General features: G+C 47.1%; 1 protein-coding gene across 1 annotated transcript in view; it reads right to left on the bottom strand.

The window, feature by feature from the left end:
- LOC147092053 (putative G protein-coupled receptor 139) overlaps positions 1-8474 on the bottom strand; it is a 44625-nt gene extending 36151 nt beyond the window's left edge. The window contains exon 1 of the mRNA XM_085975611.1: positions 8207-8474. Within this exon, the coding sequence (XP_085831737.1) occupies positions 8207-8345 (139 nt within the window). The 5' untranslated portion in view covers positions 8346-8474. The remainder of the gene's footprint in view (positions 1-8206) is intronic.
- Positions 8475-20930: the final 12456 nt, after the last annotated feature.

Genomic DNA, 20930 nt, shown 5'->3' with positions numbered 1-20930 from the left:
CCTAGGATGCTCAGTGTTTGAAAGGTCCAAGGATGATGACAAGCCAGCACTATCCATGGACGACAAAGCTTTCCTAACCATCAATGCCCTGAGGAGGTTTTTCTCAATACGTGGTCCAGCCAAACTTCTCCGCTCCAACAGAGGGACTAACTTCGTGGGTGCCTGTAAGGAGTTGGACATCCACACGGACAATGCAGCAGTAAGAAGCTAACTCCAAAAGAAAGGATGCACGTGGGTGTTTAACCCACCGCATTCATCCCACATGGGTGGTTCATGGGAGAGGCTCATCGGTGTTGCCAGGCGTATTCTGGATGCTATGCTGCTTCGGACGGGATCTACTCGTCTCACACACGACGTCTTGAGCACTCTCATGGCTGAAGTCATGGCGATCATGAATGCAAGACCCCTGGTGCCGGTGTCCACTGACCCAGACATGCCTGCAGTCCTCACCCCAGCGATGCTCCTGACTCCAAAGGTGAGTGCTATTTCAGCCCCCTCTGGAAACTTCGACATGGCTGAGCTGCACGGGAAGCAGTGGAAGCAAGTCCAGTGTCTTACAGACACTTTTTGGAAGAGATGGAGAGGAGAGTATTTGTCCACCCTACAGAGCCGTAGGAAATGGACAGAAGACAAGCCAAATGTCAAAGTGGGAGATGTTGTCTTGCTGAAAGACAGCCAAGCACACAGAAATGAATGGCCAGTGGGACTGGTTGTCAAAACTCTGCCGAGCAGGGACAAGAAGGCCGGAAGGTGGAGGTGAAGATTGTCAACGAGGGTACTGTCAAAGTGTTTCTGAGGCCAGTCTCCGAGATCGTAGTCCTCCTTTCTGAAGAAACCTAGCGAAAGGATTCTGAGTATGTTTGAAGCCAAAGGACGTTTTCTTTAGGTTTTATTTTGTATCTGTAGTGGTACCAAGCGGGGAGTGTGGTGCCTTCCTTTAGGAATTAATGTTAGTTTTCCAGTTAATTCAGTGGTTTGAGTAATTTGGGTCGGTTTCCATTGTGTGCCGCCACCTAGTGGATATTTGGTACCTGGCATGTGCCGTAAAGCGCAGTAAAGTGCAGTAAAGCGCAGTAAACTGCAGTAAAGCACAGTAAAGTGCAGTAAAGTAAACTACTGTATATCACAGACCTGCAGCCACACAGGGTCTGGGAAGTTATATTGTTGTCACGGTCCAGCCTTGGACACCATTTGTCTGTAAGTACTTGAGAATGTTATAGATGATTAGTGTACACTATATTTTGCAGAAAATGTTTAGTTTGTAACTTTTCTTTGTAAGCAAACTTACACAGCTAGCCATGAAGTGCTCGCTCTCTGTCCAGCTGGTTAACTTGTAGCTGTATTTTGATGCACTATGTTCAGGGCTAATTTAAAGAGAATGCCTTCCAGTTTGCTAAATGTATATTCACAGTAAGCTGTGTTTCCACATGTTTGGTAAGTTGCATGCCAAATGTACTGTGTTGCTCAGGCGTACCTAAATTTGTGTATGCATATCAGTTATGTGCTTGAATACTAATGTGTGCTTCCATTTCTGTATTGTATTTCAGTTTCACAATAAGAATCTTTCGGTAAAGTTTACAAGAAAAGTCAAGCCTTGTGATTTTTATGGGAAGATATCAAGTTATTAGCTACCTGTCTAGCTCTGCATAGGAACGCGCTGCAAGGGCAGAATAATACTTAAGAAAAGACATACTTGCTCTCGAGTCAGTACAAAGAAGGTTCACTCGGTTAATCCAGGGGATGAGGGGGTGGTTATATGAGGAGAGGTTGAGTAGATTGCGACTCTACTCATTGGAGTTCAAAAGCATGAGAGGCAATCTAAGTGAAACATATAAGATTGTGAAGGTGCTTGATCGGGTGGATGCGGTGAGGATGTTCCCAATGATGGGTGAAACTAGAACTAGGGGGCATAATCTTAGAATAAGGGGCTGCTCTTTCAAAACTGAGATGAGGAGTAACTTCTTCACTCAGAGGGTGGTAGGTTTGTGGAATTTGCTGCTCCAGAAAGCTGTGGAAGCTACATCATTAAATATATTTAAAACAGAAATAGATAGTTTCCTCGAAGTAAAGGGAATTAAGGGTTACGGGGAGCAGGCAGGAAATTGGACATGAGTCTAGGTTCGGAGTGGTCATGGCCCTGTGGGTAGTGGAGCGGGCCCAGGGGCCGTGTAGCCTGGTTCTGCTCCTACTTCTTGTGTTCTAATTCTGTGTTAGATTTCAGGAGATGGTTTTATTCCTGTTCCTGGCTGGGGTGGAGATCGCCTTTGCAGAAGGTAAGTACTGTAGAAAATATAGGGACAGAGTGATCTCCTGGACGAGTTTCGATCGCCTAGATGGGTCGGAGAGGAATTTCCCAGATTTTTTCTCCCAAATTGGCCATTGGGTTTTTTATCTGGTTTTTCACCTCTCCCGGGAGATCACATGGGTTCGGTTGGGATGGAGAGTGATAGAAGATTTGAGGTTAGGATCAGATCAGCCATGATCTTATTGAATGGTGGAGCAGGCTCGAGGGGCCGATTGGCCAACTCCTGCTCCTATTTCTTATATTCTTGTGACCAATTTTTGAATCATCTGCAAACTCTTTAATCATGCCCCCTACATGGAGGTCCATATCATTGACGTATACCACAAAAAGCAAGGGACCTGGTTCTGAGCCCTGTAGATCCCCACTGGAAACATCCTTCCAGTCATACAACTACCCGTCGACCATTACCCTTTGCATCCTGCCACAGAGCCAATATTGGATCCAACTTGCCACTTTCCTTGGATCCCATGGGCTTTTAATTTTTTACCCATGTCTTCTGCCTCCACACACAGGTTACGTTTTTGGTCTCCAAAAGGCCATACTCTTTCCTTAGTTATCATCTTGCTTGTTATGTATTTATAAAAGATCTTTGGATTTTCCTTGTTTCAACTTGTTAATATATTTTCATTCCCTCTCTTTGCTTTCATTGAGACATGGCTACTGAAAAATCATGACTGGAAAGTAAGCATTGCAGTGTATAAGTTATTCAGAAATTATAGAGAGAGGGAGTAAGTGGAGGTGGTGTAGCTCTACTTATTAGAAATATCATAATGTCAGTAGAAAAAAGTGATGCAGCTCTCAGCAAGACATAAATAGAATTCATGTGGATAGAGATGGAAGACAGGAAAGGATCAGTCACATTAATAGTGTAGTCAACAGTCCACCTAATAGTGGAAGAGAGTTGGAGGAATACATATGCAGACAGATTAGGGAAATTAGTAAAAAACCTAGAATAATAATCATGGGGTATTTCAAATACCAAGATATTATTTGGACAATTGAGGCAGGTAAAGGGGATAAGGGCATGGAGTTCCTACAATGTGTACAAGATTCCTTTCGAAAACAACATTTAAAAAGCCCAACAAGTGATGTGTCACTATTGGATGTAGTAATGGAGAATGTGCCAGAACAGATAAGCGGAACATCGAGGCAATATTGACCATAATATAATATGCTTTAAGATAATAATTGAGAAGGACATAATGATGACAAAGTGCAAGGTAATAGGTTAGACAACGGCTGATTTTGAGGGGCTGAGATTAGCACTTGGAAATTAAAAGGAGAACATTGGCAAACAGTGACTTAGAACAGCAATGGGAAACATTTAAATGAGTATTCAATAGAATCCAGAAAAATATATTCTGCTTATGAACAAGAACAAGATAAACACTCAAGAGTCACCGTGAATGAATAAAGACAGAAGGGAAAAATTGAACACATGGAATGTGGCATACATTAAGTACATGGACAACAGGGGAGAGTATGATAAGGTAGAACATGAAGGGATTAGAGGAGAATTCAAAAAACAATTAGGAAGGCAACCACGAACTATGGAATTAAATTATCAAGGAACATAAAAGAAAGTATTAAAATATTTTACAGGTATAGCAATAAAAAAGGAAGGTCAGGTTTGGAATAGGGCCAGTAAGCGATGGAGAGGATAATATCACAGGCAGCAATATAGAATTGGCAGTGATTTTAAATAATTCATTTGCTTCAGTATTTACCAGGTAGGTAGAACAGGTGGAGACGACATTGGAATATGAGGTTAATAATGAGTTAACTGTAATTAAATTAAAATGAAGAGATATACTAAATAAACTGATCAAAATCAAAGGGCATAAAACTCCTGGTGTTGATGGATTACATCCACGCATTTTAAGAGAATCTAGGGAAAAGATAGCAGAGGCATCACAACACACATTTAATAATTCGTTAGAAAAAGGTGTAGTGCCAGAGGACGGGCGGATAGCTAACGTAACACTTTTATCAATGAAGGGAGATAGACCATGTCCATGGAACTATAGACCAGTCAGATTAAATCGGTGGTAGGAACAATAATGGAAACGCTACTAAAGGAGAAAATAGAAGAACATCTAGAAATACTCAGCATGGATTTCAAAAGGAAAAGTCTTGCTTAACCAATCTAGTTGAATTTCTTGAAGAGGTAACAGAGAGAGTAGACAACGGTAACGCAGTAGATGTAATCCATCTAGATTTTCACAAGGCTTTTGATACACTATCCCATAAGGGTCTAATAAATTAGGTCAGGGAATGCGGAATCAGGGGACAAGTAGCAGAATGGATAGCTAGCTGGATTCAAGACTGAAACACAGAGTGGGGTAAAGCGTAGCAATTCAGAGAGGCAGAAGGTGGGTAGTGGTGATCTACAAGGATAAGTGCTGGGACCACTGTTGTTCAAAATTTATATTAACGATTTAGACATTGGAATCAAAAACACAATTATTAAATTTGTGGACGACACCCAATTGGAGGGGATGGCCAATACTGAGGAGCACTGCAACAAATTACAAGAACACATTAAAAACTTGCAGAATCGTTATAGAATGAGCAAATTAAATTTACCACAGATAAATGTGATGTATTATATTTTGATAAGACTAATAGCGAGGTTACATATTACTTGGAAAATATAAATCTATAAAAGGGTAGAGGAGCAAAGGGATCTAACATAGAAACATAGAAGATAGGAGCAGGAGTAGGCCATTCGGCCCTTCGAGCCTGCTCTGCCATTCAACGAGATCATGGCTGATCATCCAAACCCTAGCACCCGGTCCCTACACCGACAGCCATCCCACCCAAGCCCTATCCCCATAACCCCGTAACCCCACGTATGTAATCCCCCCTAACACTAAGGGCCAATTTTAATCATGGCCAATCAACCTAACCCGCACATCTTTGGACTGTGGGAGGAAACCGGAGCACCCGGAGGAAACCCACGCAAACACGGGGAGAATGTGCAAACTCCACACAGACAGTCACCCGAGGCTGGATTTGAACCCGGTTCCCTGGCGCTGTGAGGCAACAGTGCTAACCACTATGCCACCATGCTGCCCTAGGAGCACAAATACACACATCACTGAAAATTATCGACAGAGTTCAACAAATTCATACAAAAAGCAAACCATGCACTAGGGTTTATTTGTAGATGGATAGCATTGAAAAGTAGGGAAGTTCTGCTAAACTTCTATCGAACCTTGGTAAGGACTTGGTTAGACCACACTTGGACTACTCTGTGCAACTTTTGTCGCTATAATAATTAAAATAAAATAGAGGCACGTGAGAGGGTGCAGAGCAGATTTACAAAGATGATACAAGAAATGCGAGGGGACACCTATCATGAAAGGATGAACAGCCTGTGTATCCTTTCTCTTGAACAGAAAAGGCTGAGTGGTGACCTAAATGAAGTCTTTAAAATCATGAAAGGTTTTGATAGAGTAGAAACAGAGAGATTGTTTCCACTTTTGTGGAAGATCAAAACTGGAAGTCATCAATATATGACAGTCACCAAGAATTCAAATAGGGAATTCAGAATTAACTTATTTACCCAGAGAGGGAGGAGAATATGGAACTCGCTACCACAGGGAGAGGTTGAAGTGAATAGTATGGATTCTGCTAAGGGGCGGTTAGATAAACTTATGAGGGAGAAGGACATAGAGTGTTGTATTGATAGAATTAGACGAGGAACACGGGAGGAGTCTCGAGTGCAGCTTGATCTCCAGCTGAGTTAATTTGGACAAATGGCCTGTCTCTGCACCGTGTATCCTATGTAATCGTATGCAACCCCTGCTCTTTCTATACACCTCAAGGCTTTCTGTATAAGTGAGCTCTCAGTCTCTGTCAAAGGATTCCCTTATTTCACGTATGTTTCCCTGTATGCTTCTTGACATCCAGTGGGCTCTAGATTTGAGTGTCCAGTCCCATCCTTTTTGTCACCTGTGGCTAAGTGGGTAGCACACTCACCCCTGAGTCACAATGCTGTGGGTTCAAATGCCACTCCAGTGACCTGAGTACTTAAATCTAGGCTGACACTCCAGTACATTGCTGAGTGTGCGCTGTCTGAGGTGCCGGCCTTCAGATGAGATGGTATACAAAGGCAACTTCTGCATTCTCAGGTGGATGTAAAATACCCCATGGCACTATATCGAAGAAGAGCAGGGGAGTTAGCCCCGGTGTCCTGGCCAATAATTTACCCTCAATCACCGTAAAAAATCAGATAATCTGGTCATTATCTCATTGGTGTTTGTTGGACCTTGCTGTGTGCAAATTGGCTGCCGCATTTCCCACATTGCAACAGTGACTCCACGTCAAATGTACTTCATTGGCTGTAACGCGATTTGAGACGTCCGGTGGTCGTGAAAGGCATTATATAAATGCAAGTCTTTCCTTTCCTATTTTCTTTGTGGGAACATATTGGCAGTGAACCCTTACTATCTCCTCCTTGAATGCCTCCCATTGCTCTGACACTGATTTACCTTCAAGTATATTTTTCCAGTTCACTTTTGCTAAATGACATCTCAGCTTCTTAGAATTGGTCTTTCCACAATTGAAAACTTTTACACCTGATCTATCTTTGTCCTTCTACATAAGGGGAGATTTAATATAGATAACCTAAATTTTGATTGGATTTGAAAGATTACATAAATCTATTTTATTCCAGTGGCAGAATGGTGGGTAACCAGAGGTTACAGATTTAAGGTAGTAGGCAAAAGACCCAGAGTAGAGATGAGGAGAACTTACTTTACACAGTGAATTGTTGCGATCTGAAATGCACTGTCTGAGAACGTGGTGGAAGTAGATTCAATAGTAACTTTCGAAAGCGAATTGAATAATTAGCGAAGAGGAACATTTTTTACAGGGCTCTGGCTAAAGAGTAGGACTGATAATACAGCTCATTGAAAGAGATGGCATGGAAATGTTTGGCCGAATGTTCTCCTTCTGTGCTGTACCATTCGATCTTTGTATGAGCACGAGACAGATAGATAGAATAGGGAGAGTGAGTGACAGAGAGAAAGAAAAAAAAGACAGAATGACTGGGAGAGGTACAGATGTGAAGAAATTAATTTAAAAGGGGAATAGGATAAATACTTGAGAGGTAACAATTTGGAGGACTATAGAAAAAGAACTGGGGAATGGGACAAATTGGAGGGGTGAGGCCATGGTGGGAATTGATCTGATGGTTGTGAATATTCAGAACGAGGCATTTCCCGATCGGGAGCAAATGCTGCTCAGCGAGCAAAAGGGTGATGGTGAACGGGACATGGTAGGATGTGGGCTGCAGAGTTGTGGATGAGCTCTTGCTTATGGAGGCTTGTAACTGGGAGGCCAGCCAGGAGAGTATTGGAATAGCCATGTTGGAATTTAACCAAGGCACGGGTGAGGATTTATGCAGCAGATAGGCTGAGGAGGGACTGAGACTGTCGATATTATGGAGCTTGTAGTAGGCAGGACTGATGTTTCAGAGAATATGAGGTCGGAACTCAGCTCAGGTCAATGAGAATGCCAACGTTTCGAACAGTCTGGTTCATCTTCAGGCATTGTTCTGGAAGGAGAAATGAACTGGCAGATAAAAAAGGGAGTTTGTGACAAGGACCGAAGACAATGGCTTTAGTCTTCCCAAATTTAAATGACAAACACAGCAATACAGAGAGACGTGGTGTACCTATCTAATTGATGGATGTGGAGAAGTAACAGGAACAACAACAGCAGCAAGGACGAGAGAGTAACTTATGAGAATTGTAATAAAGTAGGCAAAGTTAATAGCTGGATACAGAGACTTACCAGGAACAATATTCGCAGCAAGGAGGGGAGAGTACAAGGCAAGAACAGTAATGCAGTTAATCAAGGTTTAGACAAATAAAACAGGATAGAGAGACTTACCAGGTACACCAACAACAGCAAGGAGTGGATAGTAAATGCATTCAATTGTCATAAGCCCGTAATAGATCTTATTTGCTAATGATAGATAATCATAATATGTAGAAAGAAAGTCAAACGCCCAGGAGAAACTCTTGCCCATTGTTGTAACATTCCAATCGACTGTTCTCAGATACCGACTCACTCTCTGTTGAGCAGCACACTGATCCCTGTTAGTGCCAGAGGTGATGCTCTCACTGACACTATGGGATAACAAAATGAAAGGAGTCCCTTATTAATAAAAGAGGGGAACCCTGCTCTGATGCAATTAAGGGTCATGGAGAATGACATTAAATACAGTCACTGAACAAACAGCTTCAGTTAACCCCTGGAGACTGATATGAATTACAGTCACTGAACAAACAACTTCAGTTAACCCCTTTCAATCCTGCACGTTTTGTAACACAGTAAAGTAGAACATTTCTTCTGTCTGGCTAGGATATATGAGGGTTGCTGAGGGAAGGAATGGTGAAATTGAGCAAGATCTGGCCGGAACCTTTCAGTCCTCATTGGATATGGGAGTGCGGCCAGAGGCTTGTAGGGTTGCAAAAATTGCTACTGTTAAGAAAGGAGAGAGCGGTAAACCCTGCAACTACAGGCCAGTCAGGCAAAGGTCAGTGGTGGGGAATCTTCTAGAGGTCTTATTCCCGATAATTTTGATTGAGTTCTTTGATTAAGTAATGGAGAGAGCTGATGAGCATAATGTGGTTGACGTTGTTTATATGGAATTTTAAAACACATTTTACAAAGTGCCTTTGAATAAACTTGTTAGCACCAAAGGGACAGTAACAGTGCGGTTCTGACATTGGCTAAGAGACAGAAACCAAAGAGCAGTGGTAAATGCTTTTTGTTCAGCTTGGAGGGAATTCTGCAGTGATGTCACCCAGGGGTCGCTATTCGGATCGCTGATCATTTTGATAAATATTAAACATTAACGTATCGATATATATAAAAGGATTTGTCTCTCTGTCTGTCTCTATGTCTGTCTCTCTGCCTGTCTCTCTGTCTGTCTCTCTGTCCGGCTATAAAATGAAAAGTTATAGAGCGTACATGTGTTATATCAAAAGAAAGCTCATCATTAGGTGACTCATGTAGGCGTATTTACTTTTTGCTCAGACAAAAATTGTGCTGACGGTCGGACAAAAATTTTGCCGATGGCATCGAAAAAACATTCAAAATTATGCTCATTATCCGCTCATTTGCATCGAGTGGGGGCGGGTTCATTGTGTGTGCGGGCGGGCCACCCTACAGTTGAGTGACGTGCTAATTGATCAATCCTACATTTCAGTGACCTGACGGTTGAGCAATTGGTGCATGTGTGGGCGGGCCTTATCATTCTGAACCGAGGCGAGTGGCCGCCATCTTGATTCCAAACTCTTCATTTCTTTTTCCCACTTTCTGCGGGTTTCTTTTCAAATCTACATTTCCACCAAAAAAAAAGTTGCATTTAAAACACAAATTGTTTTTTAAAAAAGTTAATTTATTTGTAAATCTTTTCTCTAACATCTAGAATTTTCCTACCTTTCACCGTTTTTCCAGGCCTGTAAGCCTGGGCCTCTGTTGCCCAGCCACGCCCGAGCTAGGCACCTCCCATCACGCTCAACAAGCGGCTCGTGATGACTGCCATCTTTGTGAAGGCTGGAGGGGCGGTCCTGAGCCGAGCATCGCCACCGCTGCCATCTTAGTAAAGGCGGGTGGGGTAGGCGTCAGCACACGCCACTTGAGTCCGTCCGGGCCTCACGCGGTAGGTTGCGCGGTGGCCTCTCTCCGCTCCTGAAGCCGGCTCGGGTGGGGGGCGGGGCTCGGGAGATCGGGGTTCGGCAGATCGGGGCTCGGGGGGGGCGGGGCTCGGGAGATCAGGCCTCGGGAGATCGGAGGGGGGCGAGCATCGGGAGATGGGGGGCGGGGTCTGGAGATCGGGGGGCGGTGCTCGGGAGATCGGGCCTCGGGAGATCGGGGCTAGGGCGGGCGGGAGGCGGGGCTCAGGAGATCAGGCTTCGGGAGATCGGGGGGCGGGGCTCGGGAGATCGGGTCTCGGGAGATCGGGGGCGGGGCTTGGGAGATCGGGCCGCGGGATATCGAGGGGCGGGAATCGGGAGATCGGGGGGCGGGGTTCGGGGAGGAGGGGGCCGTGGCTCAGGGGGGGCGGGTGGCAGGTCTCGGGCTGAGAGGGCGCTCCCCTCGCCCCCCTCTCCCCCCTCCCAACCTCTCCCCCTCTCCCCTCCTTACCACCTCCCCCTCCTTCCACCCTCTCCCTCCCGCTTCTTCCCTCCTCCCCCCTCCTCCCCCTTCTTCCCCCCTCCTCCCCTTTCTTCTCCCCTCCCCCGCTCCCCATTCATCCAACCTCCCCTCCTCCCGCTTCTTCCCCCCTCCCCCACTCCCCTTCTTCCCCCTCCCCCCTCCGCCTTCTTCCCCCCTCCCCCTCCCCCTTCTTCCCCCCTCCCCCTCTACCTTTTTCCCGCCTCCCCCATCCCCCTTCGTCCCCCTCCCACCCTCCACATTCTTCCACCCTCACCCGCCCCCCTTCTTCCCCTCCCCCTTCTTCCCCACTCCCCCATCCCCCTTCCTCCCACTCCCCCTCCCCCTTCCTCCCCCTCCCCCTTCTGCCCCCTCCCCCTCCCCCTTCTTACCCCCTCCCCCCTCTACCTTTTTCCCGCCTCCCCCAACCCCCTTCGTCCCCCTCCCACCCTCCACATTCTTCCACCCTCACCCGTCCCCCTTCCTCCCCTCCCCCTTCTTCCCCACTCCCCCATCCCCCTTCCTCCCCCTCCCCCTCCCACTTCCTCCCCCCCTCCCCCTCCCCCTTCTTCAGCCCCTCCCCCTTCTTCCCGCCTCCCCGCTCCCCCTTCTTCCCCCCTCCCCCTCCCCCTTCTCCCACCCTCCCTCTCCCCCTTCTTCCCCCCTCCCTGCTCCCCCTTATTCCCCCTCCCCCTTCTTCCCATTCCCCCTTCTTCCCACCTCCCCCTGCTTCCCCCTCCCCCCTCTCCCCCTCCCACTACTTACACCCTCCCCCTTCTTCCCCCCTCGCCAATCTTCCCCATCCCCCTTCCCCCACTCCCCCTTCTCCGCCCCTCCCCCTCCTTCCCCCTCCCCCTTCTTCCCCCCTCCCCCTTCTTCACCTCCCCCTCCCCCTTCTTCCCCCCTTTTCCCCCCTCCCCCTTCTTCCCCCCTCCCCCCTCCCCCTTCTTCCTCCCCTCAACCCTCCCCCTTCCTACCCCTCCCCCCCCTCTTCTACCCCCTCTCCCCCTCCCCCTTCTTCCCCCCTCACCCTCCCCCTTCTGCCCCCCTCCCCTTCTTCCGCCACTCCCCCTCCCCCTCTCCCCCCTCACCCTCTCCCCCTCCCCCTTCTTCCCCTCTCCACCTTCTCCCCCTCCTCCTTCTTCCACCCTGCCCCCTTCTTCCCCCCTCCCCCTTCTTCCCCCACTTCTACCACCTCCCCCTTCTTCCCCCTTCTCCCCCTCCCCCTCATTCCCAGCTCCGCCTTCTTCCCCCCTTCCCCCTTTCCTCCCCCTTTCCTCCCCCTCCCCTTTCCTCCCCCTTCCCCTTTCCTCCCCCCTCCGCCTCCCCCATTTCTCCCCGCTTCACCTCCCCCTTTCCTCCCCCTACCCCCTTTCTTCCCACCCTCCACCTCCCCCTTTCCTCCCCCTCTCCCCCTCCCCCTTTCCTTCCCCCTCCCCCTTTCCTCCATCCCTCCCCCTTTCCTACCCCCCTCCCTGTTTCCTCCACCCCTCCCCCTTTCCAAACCCCTCCCCTTTCCTCACCCCTCCCCCTTTCCTCCCCACTCCCCTCACCGTGCCCCCTTTCCTCTCCTCCTCCCCTCCCACCCTCCCCTCTCCCTTTCCTCCCCCTCCCCTTTCCTCCACCCCTCCCCTCCCCCTTTCCTTCCCCCTCCCCCTTTCCACTCCCTCCTCCTTTCCTCCCCCGCCTCCCCGTTCCCCCCCTTCCCCCCAGTCGCTCTCTCTCTTACCCCCAGTCGTTCTCTCTCTTCCCCCAGTCGCTCTCTCTCTTCCCCACCAGTCGCTCTCTCTCTTCACCCCAGTCGCTCTCTCTCTTCCCCCCAGTCGCTCTCTCTCTTCCCCCCAGTCTCTCGCTCTCTCTCTTCCCCCCAGTCGCTCTCTCTCTCCCCTCGAGTCGATCTCTCTCTTCCCCCCAGTAGCTCGCTCTCTTCCCCCCAGTCGCTCTCTCTCTTCCCCCCAGTCGCTCTCTCTCTCTCTTCCAACAACAACATGCCCTCAAAAGACCCTCGGCACCACCGGGCACTTCAGCTAGTATATAAATATAAAGGGCATAACTTGAACATTTGCAAATCACACGAACCTTGGTAATGTAGTAAACACTGAGTGGGATTGTAGTAGACTTCAGGAGGACATAGACAATCTGGTGAAATGAGCAAAGCATTGAAAGGTGTCGTCGACGGTGCTATTATGTGTTACTTACGCAGCAATAATCTACTGACCGATGCTGATTTAGCGTACAGCCAGGAGCATTCGGCTGGAGACTTCACTACAGCCTTGGTCGAAACATGGAAAAAGAGCAGAATTCGAGAGCTGAGGTGAGAGTGACTGCCCTCGACATCCAGGACAGCATTTGAACAAGTGCGGCATCAAGGATACCTCGTAAAATTGAAACAATTGGAATGAGGGCGACAACTCTCCATTGGCTGGAGTCATACCAACCACAAATTAAGATGGCTTGTATTTGTTGCAAGTCAATATTGTCAGCCCCAAAGCATCGCTGCAGTACTTGCTCAGGTTAGGGTCCTAGGCTCAACCAACTTCAGTTGCTTCATCAATGACCTTCCCTCCAACGTATGGTCAGGCAAGGGCTAGTTCAATTACAATATCAGTGTTCACTTCCATTCAAAACTTCGCAGATAATGAAGCAGTCCATGCCCGCATGCAGCAAGGACGACTTTCAGGCGTGGGCTGAATGGTGGCAAGTAGCCATCGCACCACAGACGTGCCAGGCAAAGACGATCTCCAAAAAGAGCCACCTCCCTGTGTCAGTCAATGGCAATATCATCGCGAAATTCCTCACCATCAGTATTCTAAGGGTCACCTTTCACCAGAAGCTTAACTGGACCGGGACCAGCAACGTAAAAATTGTCTCTAAAAAAGCAGGTCAGAGCCTGGGTATTCTTCGGCGATTATCTCAGCCCCTGACACCCCAAAGCCTTTCCATCATCTACAAGGCAAAAGTCAGGAGTGTCATGGAATACTCTCCAGGTTTCTGGATGAGTGCAGCTCCAAAAACACTCAATATGCTCGACATCATCCAGTACAAAGCAGCTGGCTTGATTGGCAACACATCAACCACCTTAAACGTTCACTGCTTCCACCGCCGGTGCACATTGGCTGCAGTGTTTACCATCTACAAGATGCACTGCAGCAACTCGCCAAGACATCTTCGACAGCACCACCCAAACCCGCGACCTCTATCACGTAGAAAGACAAGGGCAGCAGGCGCATGCAAACAAAGCACCTCCAAGTTACCCTCAAAGTCACACAACTTCCTTATTTGGAAGCATAGCGCCGTTCCTTCATCGTCGCTGGGTCAAAACCCTACAACTCCACTTGTAACAGCACTGTGGGAGAAACGTCGCCTCACGGACTGCAGCGGTTCAAGGAGGCGGCTCAATGGCACCTTCTCAAGGGCAATGAGGGATGGGCAGGAAATGCTGGCCAAGCTAGCCATGGCACATCCCATGAAATAATACAAATTTAAACAAAAACGCTGAAGTTTAATGCAGAGAGGAGTGAAGGGTAAATCTGTGAGGAAAATGAGGAGGCAATATAATTTAAACTGTACAATTGTATCAAGCAGGAAAAGAGACACCTGGGAGTTTACGTACACAAGCCTTTGAAGATGGCAGGACAAGTTGACAAGATTATTAAAAAAACACATGGGATCCTTAACTTTGTCAGTAGGGGCAGAGAACAAGAGCAAAGAAGTAATGCTGAAACTTTATAAATCACTGGTTCGGCCTCGGCTGGTGTGTTGTGTCCAATTCTCGGCAGTACACATTAGGAAGGATGTCAAGGCCTTGGCGTGGGCACAGAGGAGATTTACTACAATGATACAAAGGTTGAAGGACTTAATTTATGTGGAGAGACAAGTGAAGCTGGAATATTCTCCAGATAGCACGCAATATAAAAGGGTATTAAACTGGAGATTATTGCCGAGGCATAGAATATAAGAGCAGGGAGGTTATGATGGAACTGTACAAAACGCTAGTTAGGCCACAGCTGGAATACTGTGTGCAGTGCTGGTCGCCACACTATAGGAAGGATGTGATTGCATTGGAGTGGGTGAAGAGGAGATTCACCAGGATCTTACCTGGACAGGAGCGGTTCAGCAAGGAAGAGAGATTGGAGAGGCTGGGGTTGTTTTCCTTAGAGCAGAGAAGGCTGAGGAGGGACCGGTTGAAGTGTACAAAATTTTGAGGGTCATAGATAGGATTGATAGAAAGGAACTTTTCCCTTAGTAGAGGGGTCAATAACCAGGGGACATAGATTCAAGGCATGAGGCAGAAGGTTTAGAGGGGATTTGAGGAAAAACTTTTTCACCCACAGGGTGTTTGGGATCTGGAACACTGCCTGAAAGGGTGGTAGATGCAGGTACCCTCGCAACATTCAAGAAGCATTTAGATCAGAACTTTAAACGCCAAAGTATACAAATCTTTGGGGTAAGTGCGGGAAAATGGGATTAGAATAGACAGGGCTTGATGGCCGGCGTGGAACGATGAGCTGAAGGACCTCTTTCTGTGCTGTATAACTCGATGACTCTATGACTCAGCAGTGACCCATGAATGAACTGCCTGAGGAACATGGACCCAACCGAGAAACATAATCTTACAGGGTGAACAGAAGGAGCTTTGTAATATCAGGACTGACAAACACAAACACTGTTTCAGATTAATGCTCTGGAATGTGATGCGTGGGGAATGACACTTATCTTAATTTAAACTGCTACTCTGGAAAGTACAGCACAGGTTTACGTACATTGTAAAGCTCCCTCTTCACAGTCCCATCAAACACTCCCAGGTAGTTACAGCTCGGGTTAGATATAGAGTAAAGCTCCCTCTAAACTTTCCCATCAAACACTCCCAGTTAGTAACAGCTCGGGTTAGATACAGAGTAAAGCTCCCTCTACACTTTCCCATCAAACACTGCTAGGGCAGGTACAGCACGGGTTAAATAGAGAGTAAAACTCCCTCTACACTGGCCCATCAAACACTCCCTGGGCAGGTACAGCACGGGGTTAGATACAGAGTTAAGCTCCCTCTACATTGCCCCCTGATACTCGCCCAGGGCAGATACAGCTTTGGTGAGATGTAAAGCAAAGCTCGCTCTAAAAGGTCCCATTCTGTGTGTGTGTGCGTGTGTGGGGCTCAGTGCCACAGCGGTTGTGAAATCAGCTCACTAAGCAAAGGCCGGGGATGGAGCCTGGGCCTCTCCTGCTCTGAGTGTCTATTGGGGGCCTCAGTACCACAGCGGGTGTGAGATCAGGCTATCTCAACGCAGGCCATGATGGACCCTGGGCATTTCCCAATTATCATTGCCTCCCCAAAATCTCAGTGGTGTCCCTCCTTGGAATGGTTTGATTCAGTCTCTCTGTCAGATCAGTGTTGAGGTATCATTCCTGCTTCGCTCATCGCAGTATATTTAAATTAATCCACTTTCTTCTGGAAATAACTCTACTGTCGTTCCAACAAGTTGATATTGTTTAGCTGGCAACAGCTCAGTTCTGTGCCATTTTTGAAGATAAAAAATCAGGGATCACACCCAGTAATAAAGCACATTATCTCAAAGGATCATTAATAGCTCAAAGGGCCCACAGCACACAGAAATTTACAGAACCAAGAGGGAAACACATCTACCTCTGTCTATAATCTGCTTCTCGCTCCGTGTTTGTCTGCGTTTGTCGATCTGCCTTCCATCTCTGTCTCACCCGCTATCTATCTAATAATATCACGTCGGTCTATCTCCATCTGTCTCTCCTCTATGTCTGTTACCACCTCTCTCTCTCCCTGTCTACATCTATTATCTCTCTTCTCTCTATCTCCATCTATCTCTCTATTTCTGTGACTCTGTCCATCTTCCTTCCGTTCTGTCGCGCCCACTCACTTAGTCTCGGCCTCTGTCTCTCTCACTCACTCTCTGTCCCTTTCACTCACTCTGTTTCTCTCACTCACTCACTCGCTGTCTCTCTCACTCACTCTGTGCCTCTCTCTCACTCATTCTGTCTCTCAAACTCACCCAATGTCTCTCTCACTCACTCTCTGTCCCTTTCACTCAATCTTTCGCTCTCACTCACTCTGTGTCTCTCTCTCACTCACTCGCTGTCTCTCTCACTCACTCTGTGCCTCTCTCTCACTCATTCTGTCTCTCAAACACACCCAATGTCTCTCTCACTCACTCTCTGTCCCTCTCACTCAATCTTTCGCTCTCACTCACTCTGTGTCTCTCTCTCACTCACTCGCTGTCTCTCTCACTTTCTCTGTAGTTTTTTTCACAGCCGCTCTCTGTCCCACTCTGTATCTCTCTATCTCTCTGTCTCTATTACTCTGTCTGTCTCTCTCACTCACTTTGTGTCTCTCTCTCACTCACTCGCTGTCTGTCTCACTTTCTCTGTAGTTTTTTTCACAGCCTCTCACTGTCCCACTCTGTATCTCTCTATCTCTCTGTATCTATTACTCTGTCTGTCTCTCTCACTCACTTTGTGTCTCTCTCTCACTCACTCGCTGTCTCTCTCACTTTCTCTGTAGTTTTTTTCACAGCCTCTCTCTGTGTCACTCTGTATCTCTCTATCTCTCTGTATCTATTACACTGTGTGTCGCTCGCACACTCTGTATCTCTCTATCTCTCTGTCTCTATTACTCTGTGTGTCTCTCTCACTCACTCGCTGTCTCTCTCACTTTCTCTGTAGTTTTTTTCACAGCCGCTCTCTGTCCCACTATGTGTCTCTCTATCTCTCTGTATCTATTACTCTGTGTGTCTCTCACTCACTCTGTGTCTCCCTATCTCTCTGTATCTATTACACTGTGTGTCTCTCTGTCCCACTCTGTGTCTCTCTATCTCTCTGTCTCTATTACACTGTGTGTCTCTCTGTCCCACTCTGTATCTCTCTATCTCTCTGTCTCTATTACTCTGTGTGTCTCTCTCTGTCCCACTCTGTATCTCTCTATCTCTCTGTCTCTATTACACTCTGTGTCTCTCTCTGTCCCACTCTGTATCTCTCTATCTCTCTGTATCTATTACTCTGTGTGTCTCTCTCTGTCCCACTCTGTATCTCTCTATCTCTCTGTCTCTATTACTCTGTGTGTCTCTCTGTCCCATTCTGTATCTCTCTATCTCTCTGTATCGATTACTCTGTGTGTCTCTCTCTGTCCCACTCTGTATCTCTCTATCTCTCTGTCTCTATTACACTGTGTGTCTCTCGCACTGTCCCACTCTGTATCTCTCTATCTCTCTGTCTCTATTACTCTGTGTGTCTCTCACTGTCCCGCTCTGTATCTCTCTATCTCTCTGTCTCTATTACACTGTGTGTCTCTCTGTCCCACTCTGTATCTCTCTATCTCTCTGTCTCTATTACTCTGTGTGTCTCTCTCTGTCCCACTCTGTATCTCTCTATCTCTCTGTATCTATTACTCTGTGTGTCTCTCACTGTCCCACTCTGTATCTCTCTATCTCTCTGTCTCTATTACTCTATGTGTCTCTCTGTCCCATTCTGTATCTCTCTATCTCTCTGTATCGATTACTCTGTGTGTCTCTCTCTGTCCCACTCTGTATCTCTCTATCTCTCTGTCTCTACTACACTGTGTGTCTCTCGCACTGTCCCACTCTGTATCTCTCTATCTCTCTGTCTCTATTACTCTGTGTGTCTCTCACTGTCCCACTCTGTATCTCTCTATCTCTCTGTCTCTATTACACTGTGTGTCTCTCTGTCCCACTCTGTATCTCTCTATCTCTCTGTCTCTATTACTCTGTGTGTCTCCCTCTGTCCCACTCTGTATCTCTCTATCTCTCTGTCTCTATTACTCTGTGTGTGTCTCTCTGTCCCACTCTGTATCTCTCTATCTCTCTGTCTCTATTACTCTGTGTGTCTCTCTCTGTCCCACTCCGTATCTCTCTATCTCTCTGTATCTATTACTCTGATGTGTCTCTCACTGTCCCACTCTGTATCTCTCTATCTCTCTGTCTCTATTACTCTGTGTGTCTCTCTGTCTCACTCTGTATCTCTCTATCTCTCTGTCTCTATTACTCTGTGTGTCTCTCTCTGTCCCACTCTGTATCTCTCTATCTCTCTGTCTCTATTACACTGTGTGTCTCTCTCTGTCCCACTCTGTATCTCTCTATCTCTCTGTCTCTATTACACTGTGTGTCTCTCTGTCCCACTCTGTATCTCTCTATCTCTCTGTCTCTATTACTCTGTGTCTCTCACTGTCCCACTCTGTATCTCTCTATCTCTCTGTCTCTATTACTCTGTGTGTCTCTCGCTGCGTCTACCTCTCTCTCCCATTTCTGTTTTCCTCTCCCTATTCTCACAGTGAAAGAGGAGGCAATTGAGATATTGGATGGAATAAAAATTGATAAAATCAGCTGTTAGAAAGGCAGGCTGTACTTAAAGTAGATAAGTCACCAGGACCGGACGGAATCATCCTAGGATGCTGAAGGCAGTAAAGGTGGAAATTGCGGATGTACTGTGGCCATAAACTTCCAATCCTCCTCGAGTACGGGGCTGGTGCCAGACTGCTGGAGAATTGCAAATGTTACACACTTGTTCAAAAAAGGGCGGAAGGACAAGCCAGTTTAACCTCGATGGTAGTGAAGCTTTTCAAAACGATAATCGGGGAAAAGATTAACAGTTACTTGGACAAGTGTGGATTAATTAAGGGAACCTAGCACGAATTTCTTCATGGCTAATCATGTTTAACCAAATTGTTTGCATTTTCTGAGGAGGTAACAGGGAAGGTTGATAAGGGTAATGTGGTTGATGTGGCCTACATGGACTTCCAATAGGCATTTGATAAAGTGCCGCATAACAGGCTTGCAGCAAAGCCGAAGCCCATGGAATAAAAGGGGTAGTGGCAGCATGGATACGGAATTGGCAAAGTGACAGGCAACAAAGTGTCGTGGTGAACGGTGTTATTTCGGTCTGGAGGAAGGTATACATTGGTATTCCCCAGGGGCCGGTACGCAGACCACAGCTTTCCTTGATATATATTAATGTTATGGACTTCGGTGGACAGGGCACTCTTTCAAAATTTGTGGATGTCACAAAACTTGGAGGTATAGCGATCAGAGAGGCGGATAGGGATAGACCTCCCGAGGACATAGACAGGCTGGTGAAATGAACAGACACCAGGCAGATAAATTTTAATGCAGACAAGTGCGAAGCGATACATTTTGGTAGGAAGAACGAGGAGGCGCAATATAAACTGAAGGTACGATTCTAAAGGGGTGCAGGAACAGAGAGACCTGGGGGCATATGTACACAAATCGCTAAAGGTGGCAGGGCAGGTTGAGAAAGCGAGATAGAGAGAAACTGGTCCCATTAGTGGAAGGGTAGAGAATCAGAGGACAGAGATTTAAGGTAATTGGCAGAAGTTCCACAGGCGACATGAGGAAATCCTTGTTTATACAGCAATTGGTTTTGAAGTGGAATGCACGGCCTGAAAGGGTGGTGGAGGCAGATTAAATAATGACTTTCAAAATGTAATTGGCTAAGTTACTGAAGGAAACAATTGCAGGGCTGAGGGTAAAGTGCGGGAGAGTGGGACTCGCTGAAGTGCTCTTGCAAAGAGACGGCACGGGCTCGACCGGCCGAATGGCCTCCTTCTGTGTTGTAACCATTCTATGTTTCTATTCTCTGGTAACATCTTTATCTCCCATTTTCTTGCACTTTTTTTTCTCTCTTCCTCCCTCTGCCTATCTCATTATTTGCTTCTCTTGCTCTCTCTGTCTATCACTCCCTTTCTTTCTTGCTCTTTGTCTCTCGCCCTCTCCAAACTATCACTGTCCATCTCTCTGTTTCTGCCCCTGTCTCTCGCTATGAATCACCCTTTGTCTCTCCCACTCTGTTTGTTTCACCTTGTCTCTCTTTTCACCCCCGTTCCCACTCTCTCTTTCTCTCTTTGTATGTTAATCCTTTTCTCTTTTATAGCCCCGCTCTCTCTGTCGCTGTGTCTCTCTCTCTCTCTCTCTCACCCTCTCTCTCCCTCTCTCTGTCCCTCTCTCTGTCTAGGTCCTTCTTTCTCTCCCTTCCCTATGTTTTCCCTCTCCCTATCTGCCTCTCACTCTCGGAATGTGTTTTAGGCACTCTGTCTGTCGCTGCCTCTCTCTGTGTTGCTCTCTCTATCTCTAGTCTCACTGTCTCTCTTTCTTTCAATGTCGCTTGCTCCTCTCCTCTTAGTCTCTCCCCATTCTCTGGCTCTCTCTCTGCTCTTTTCCGTCTCTCTCTGTGTCTTCCTCACAATCTCCCTCTCTCAGGCTCTCATTCTCCCTCTTTCATTTGTTCACGCTGTGTGAGTGTGTCTCTCTCCCCTCTTTCTCATTTTCTCTCTCTTTCTCTGCCTCTGTCTCTCTCAGCATCTATTTCTCTCTGTCTCCCATTTCCCGTTCTCTCTTTGTCTCTATGCTTCACTCTGTCTCTGTCTCCCTGTTTGTCTCTATCAATCAACCCCGGT

The sequence above is a fragment of the Somniosus microcephalus genome, unplaced genomic scaffold (assembly GCF_052327205.1).
Source record: "Somniosus microcephalus isolate GS21.2 unplaced genomic scaffold, FLI_Smic_1.0 unresolved_chr2, whole genome shotgun sequence".
In the NCBI taxonomy this organism is placed as follows: Eukaryota; Metazoa; Chordata; class Chondrichthyes; order Squaliformes; family Somniosidae; genus Somniosus; species Somniosus microcephalus.
The sequence above is the reverse complement of the archived record's forward strand: the minus strand, read 5'-3'. Positions and strand labels throughout refer to the sequence as shown.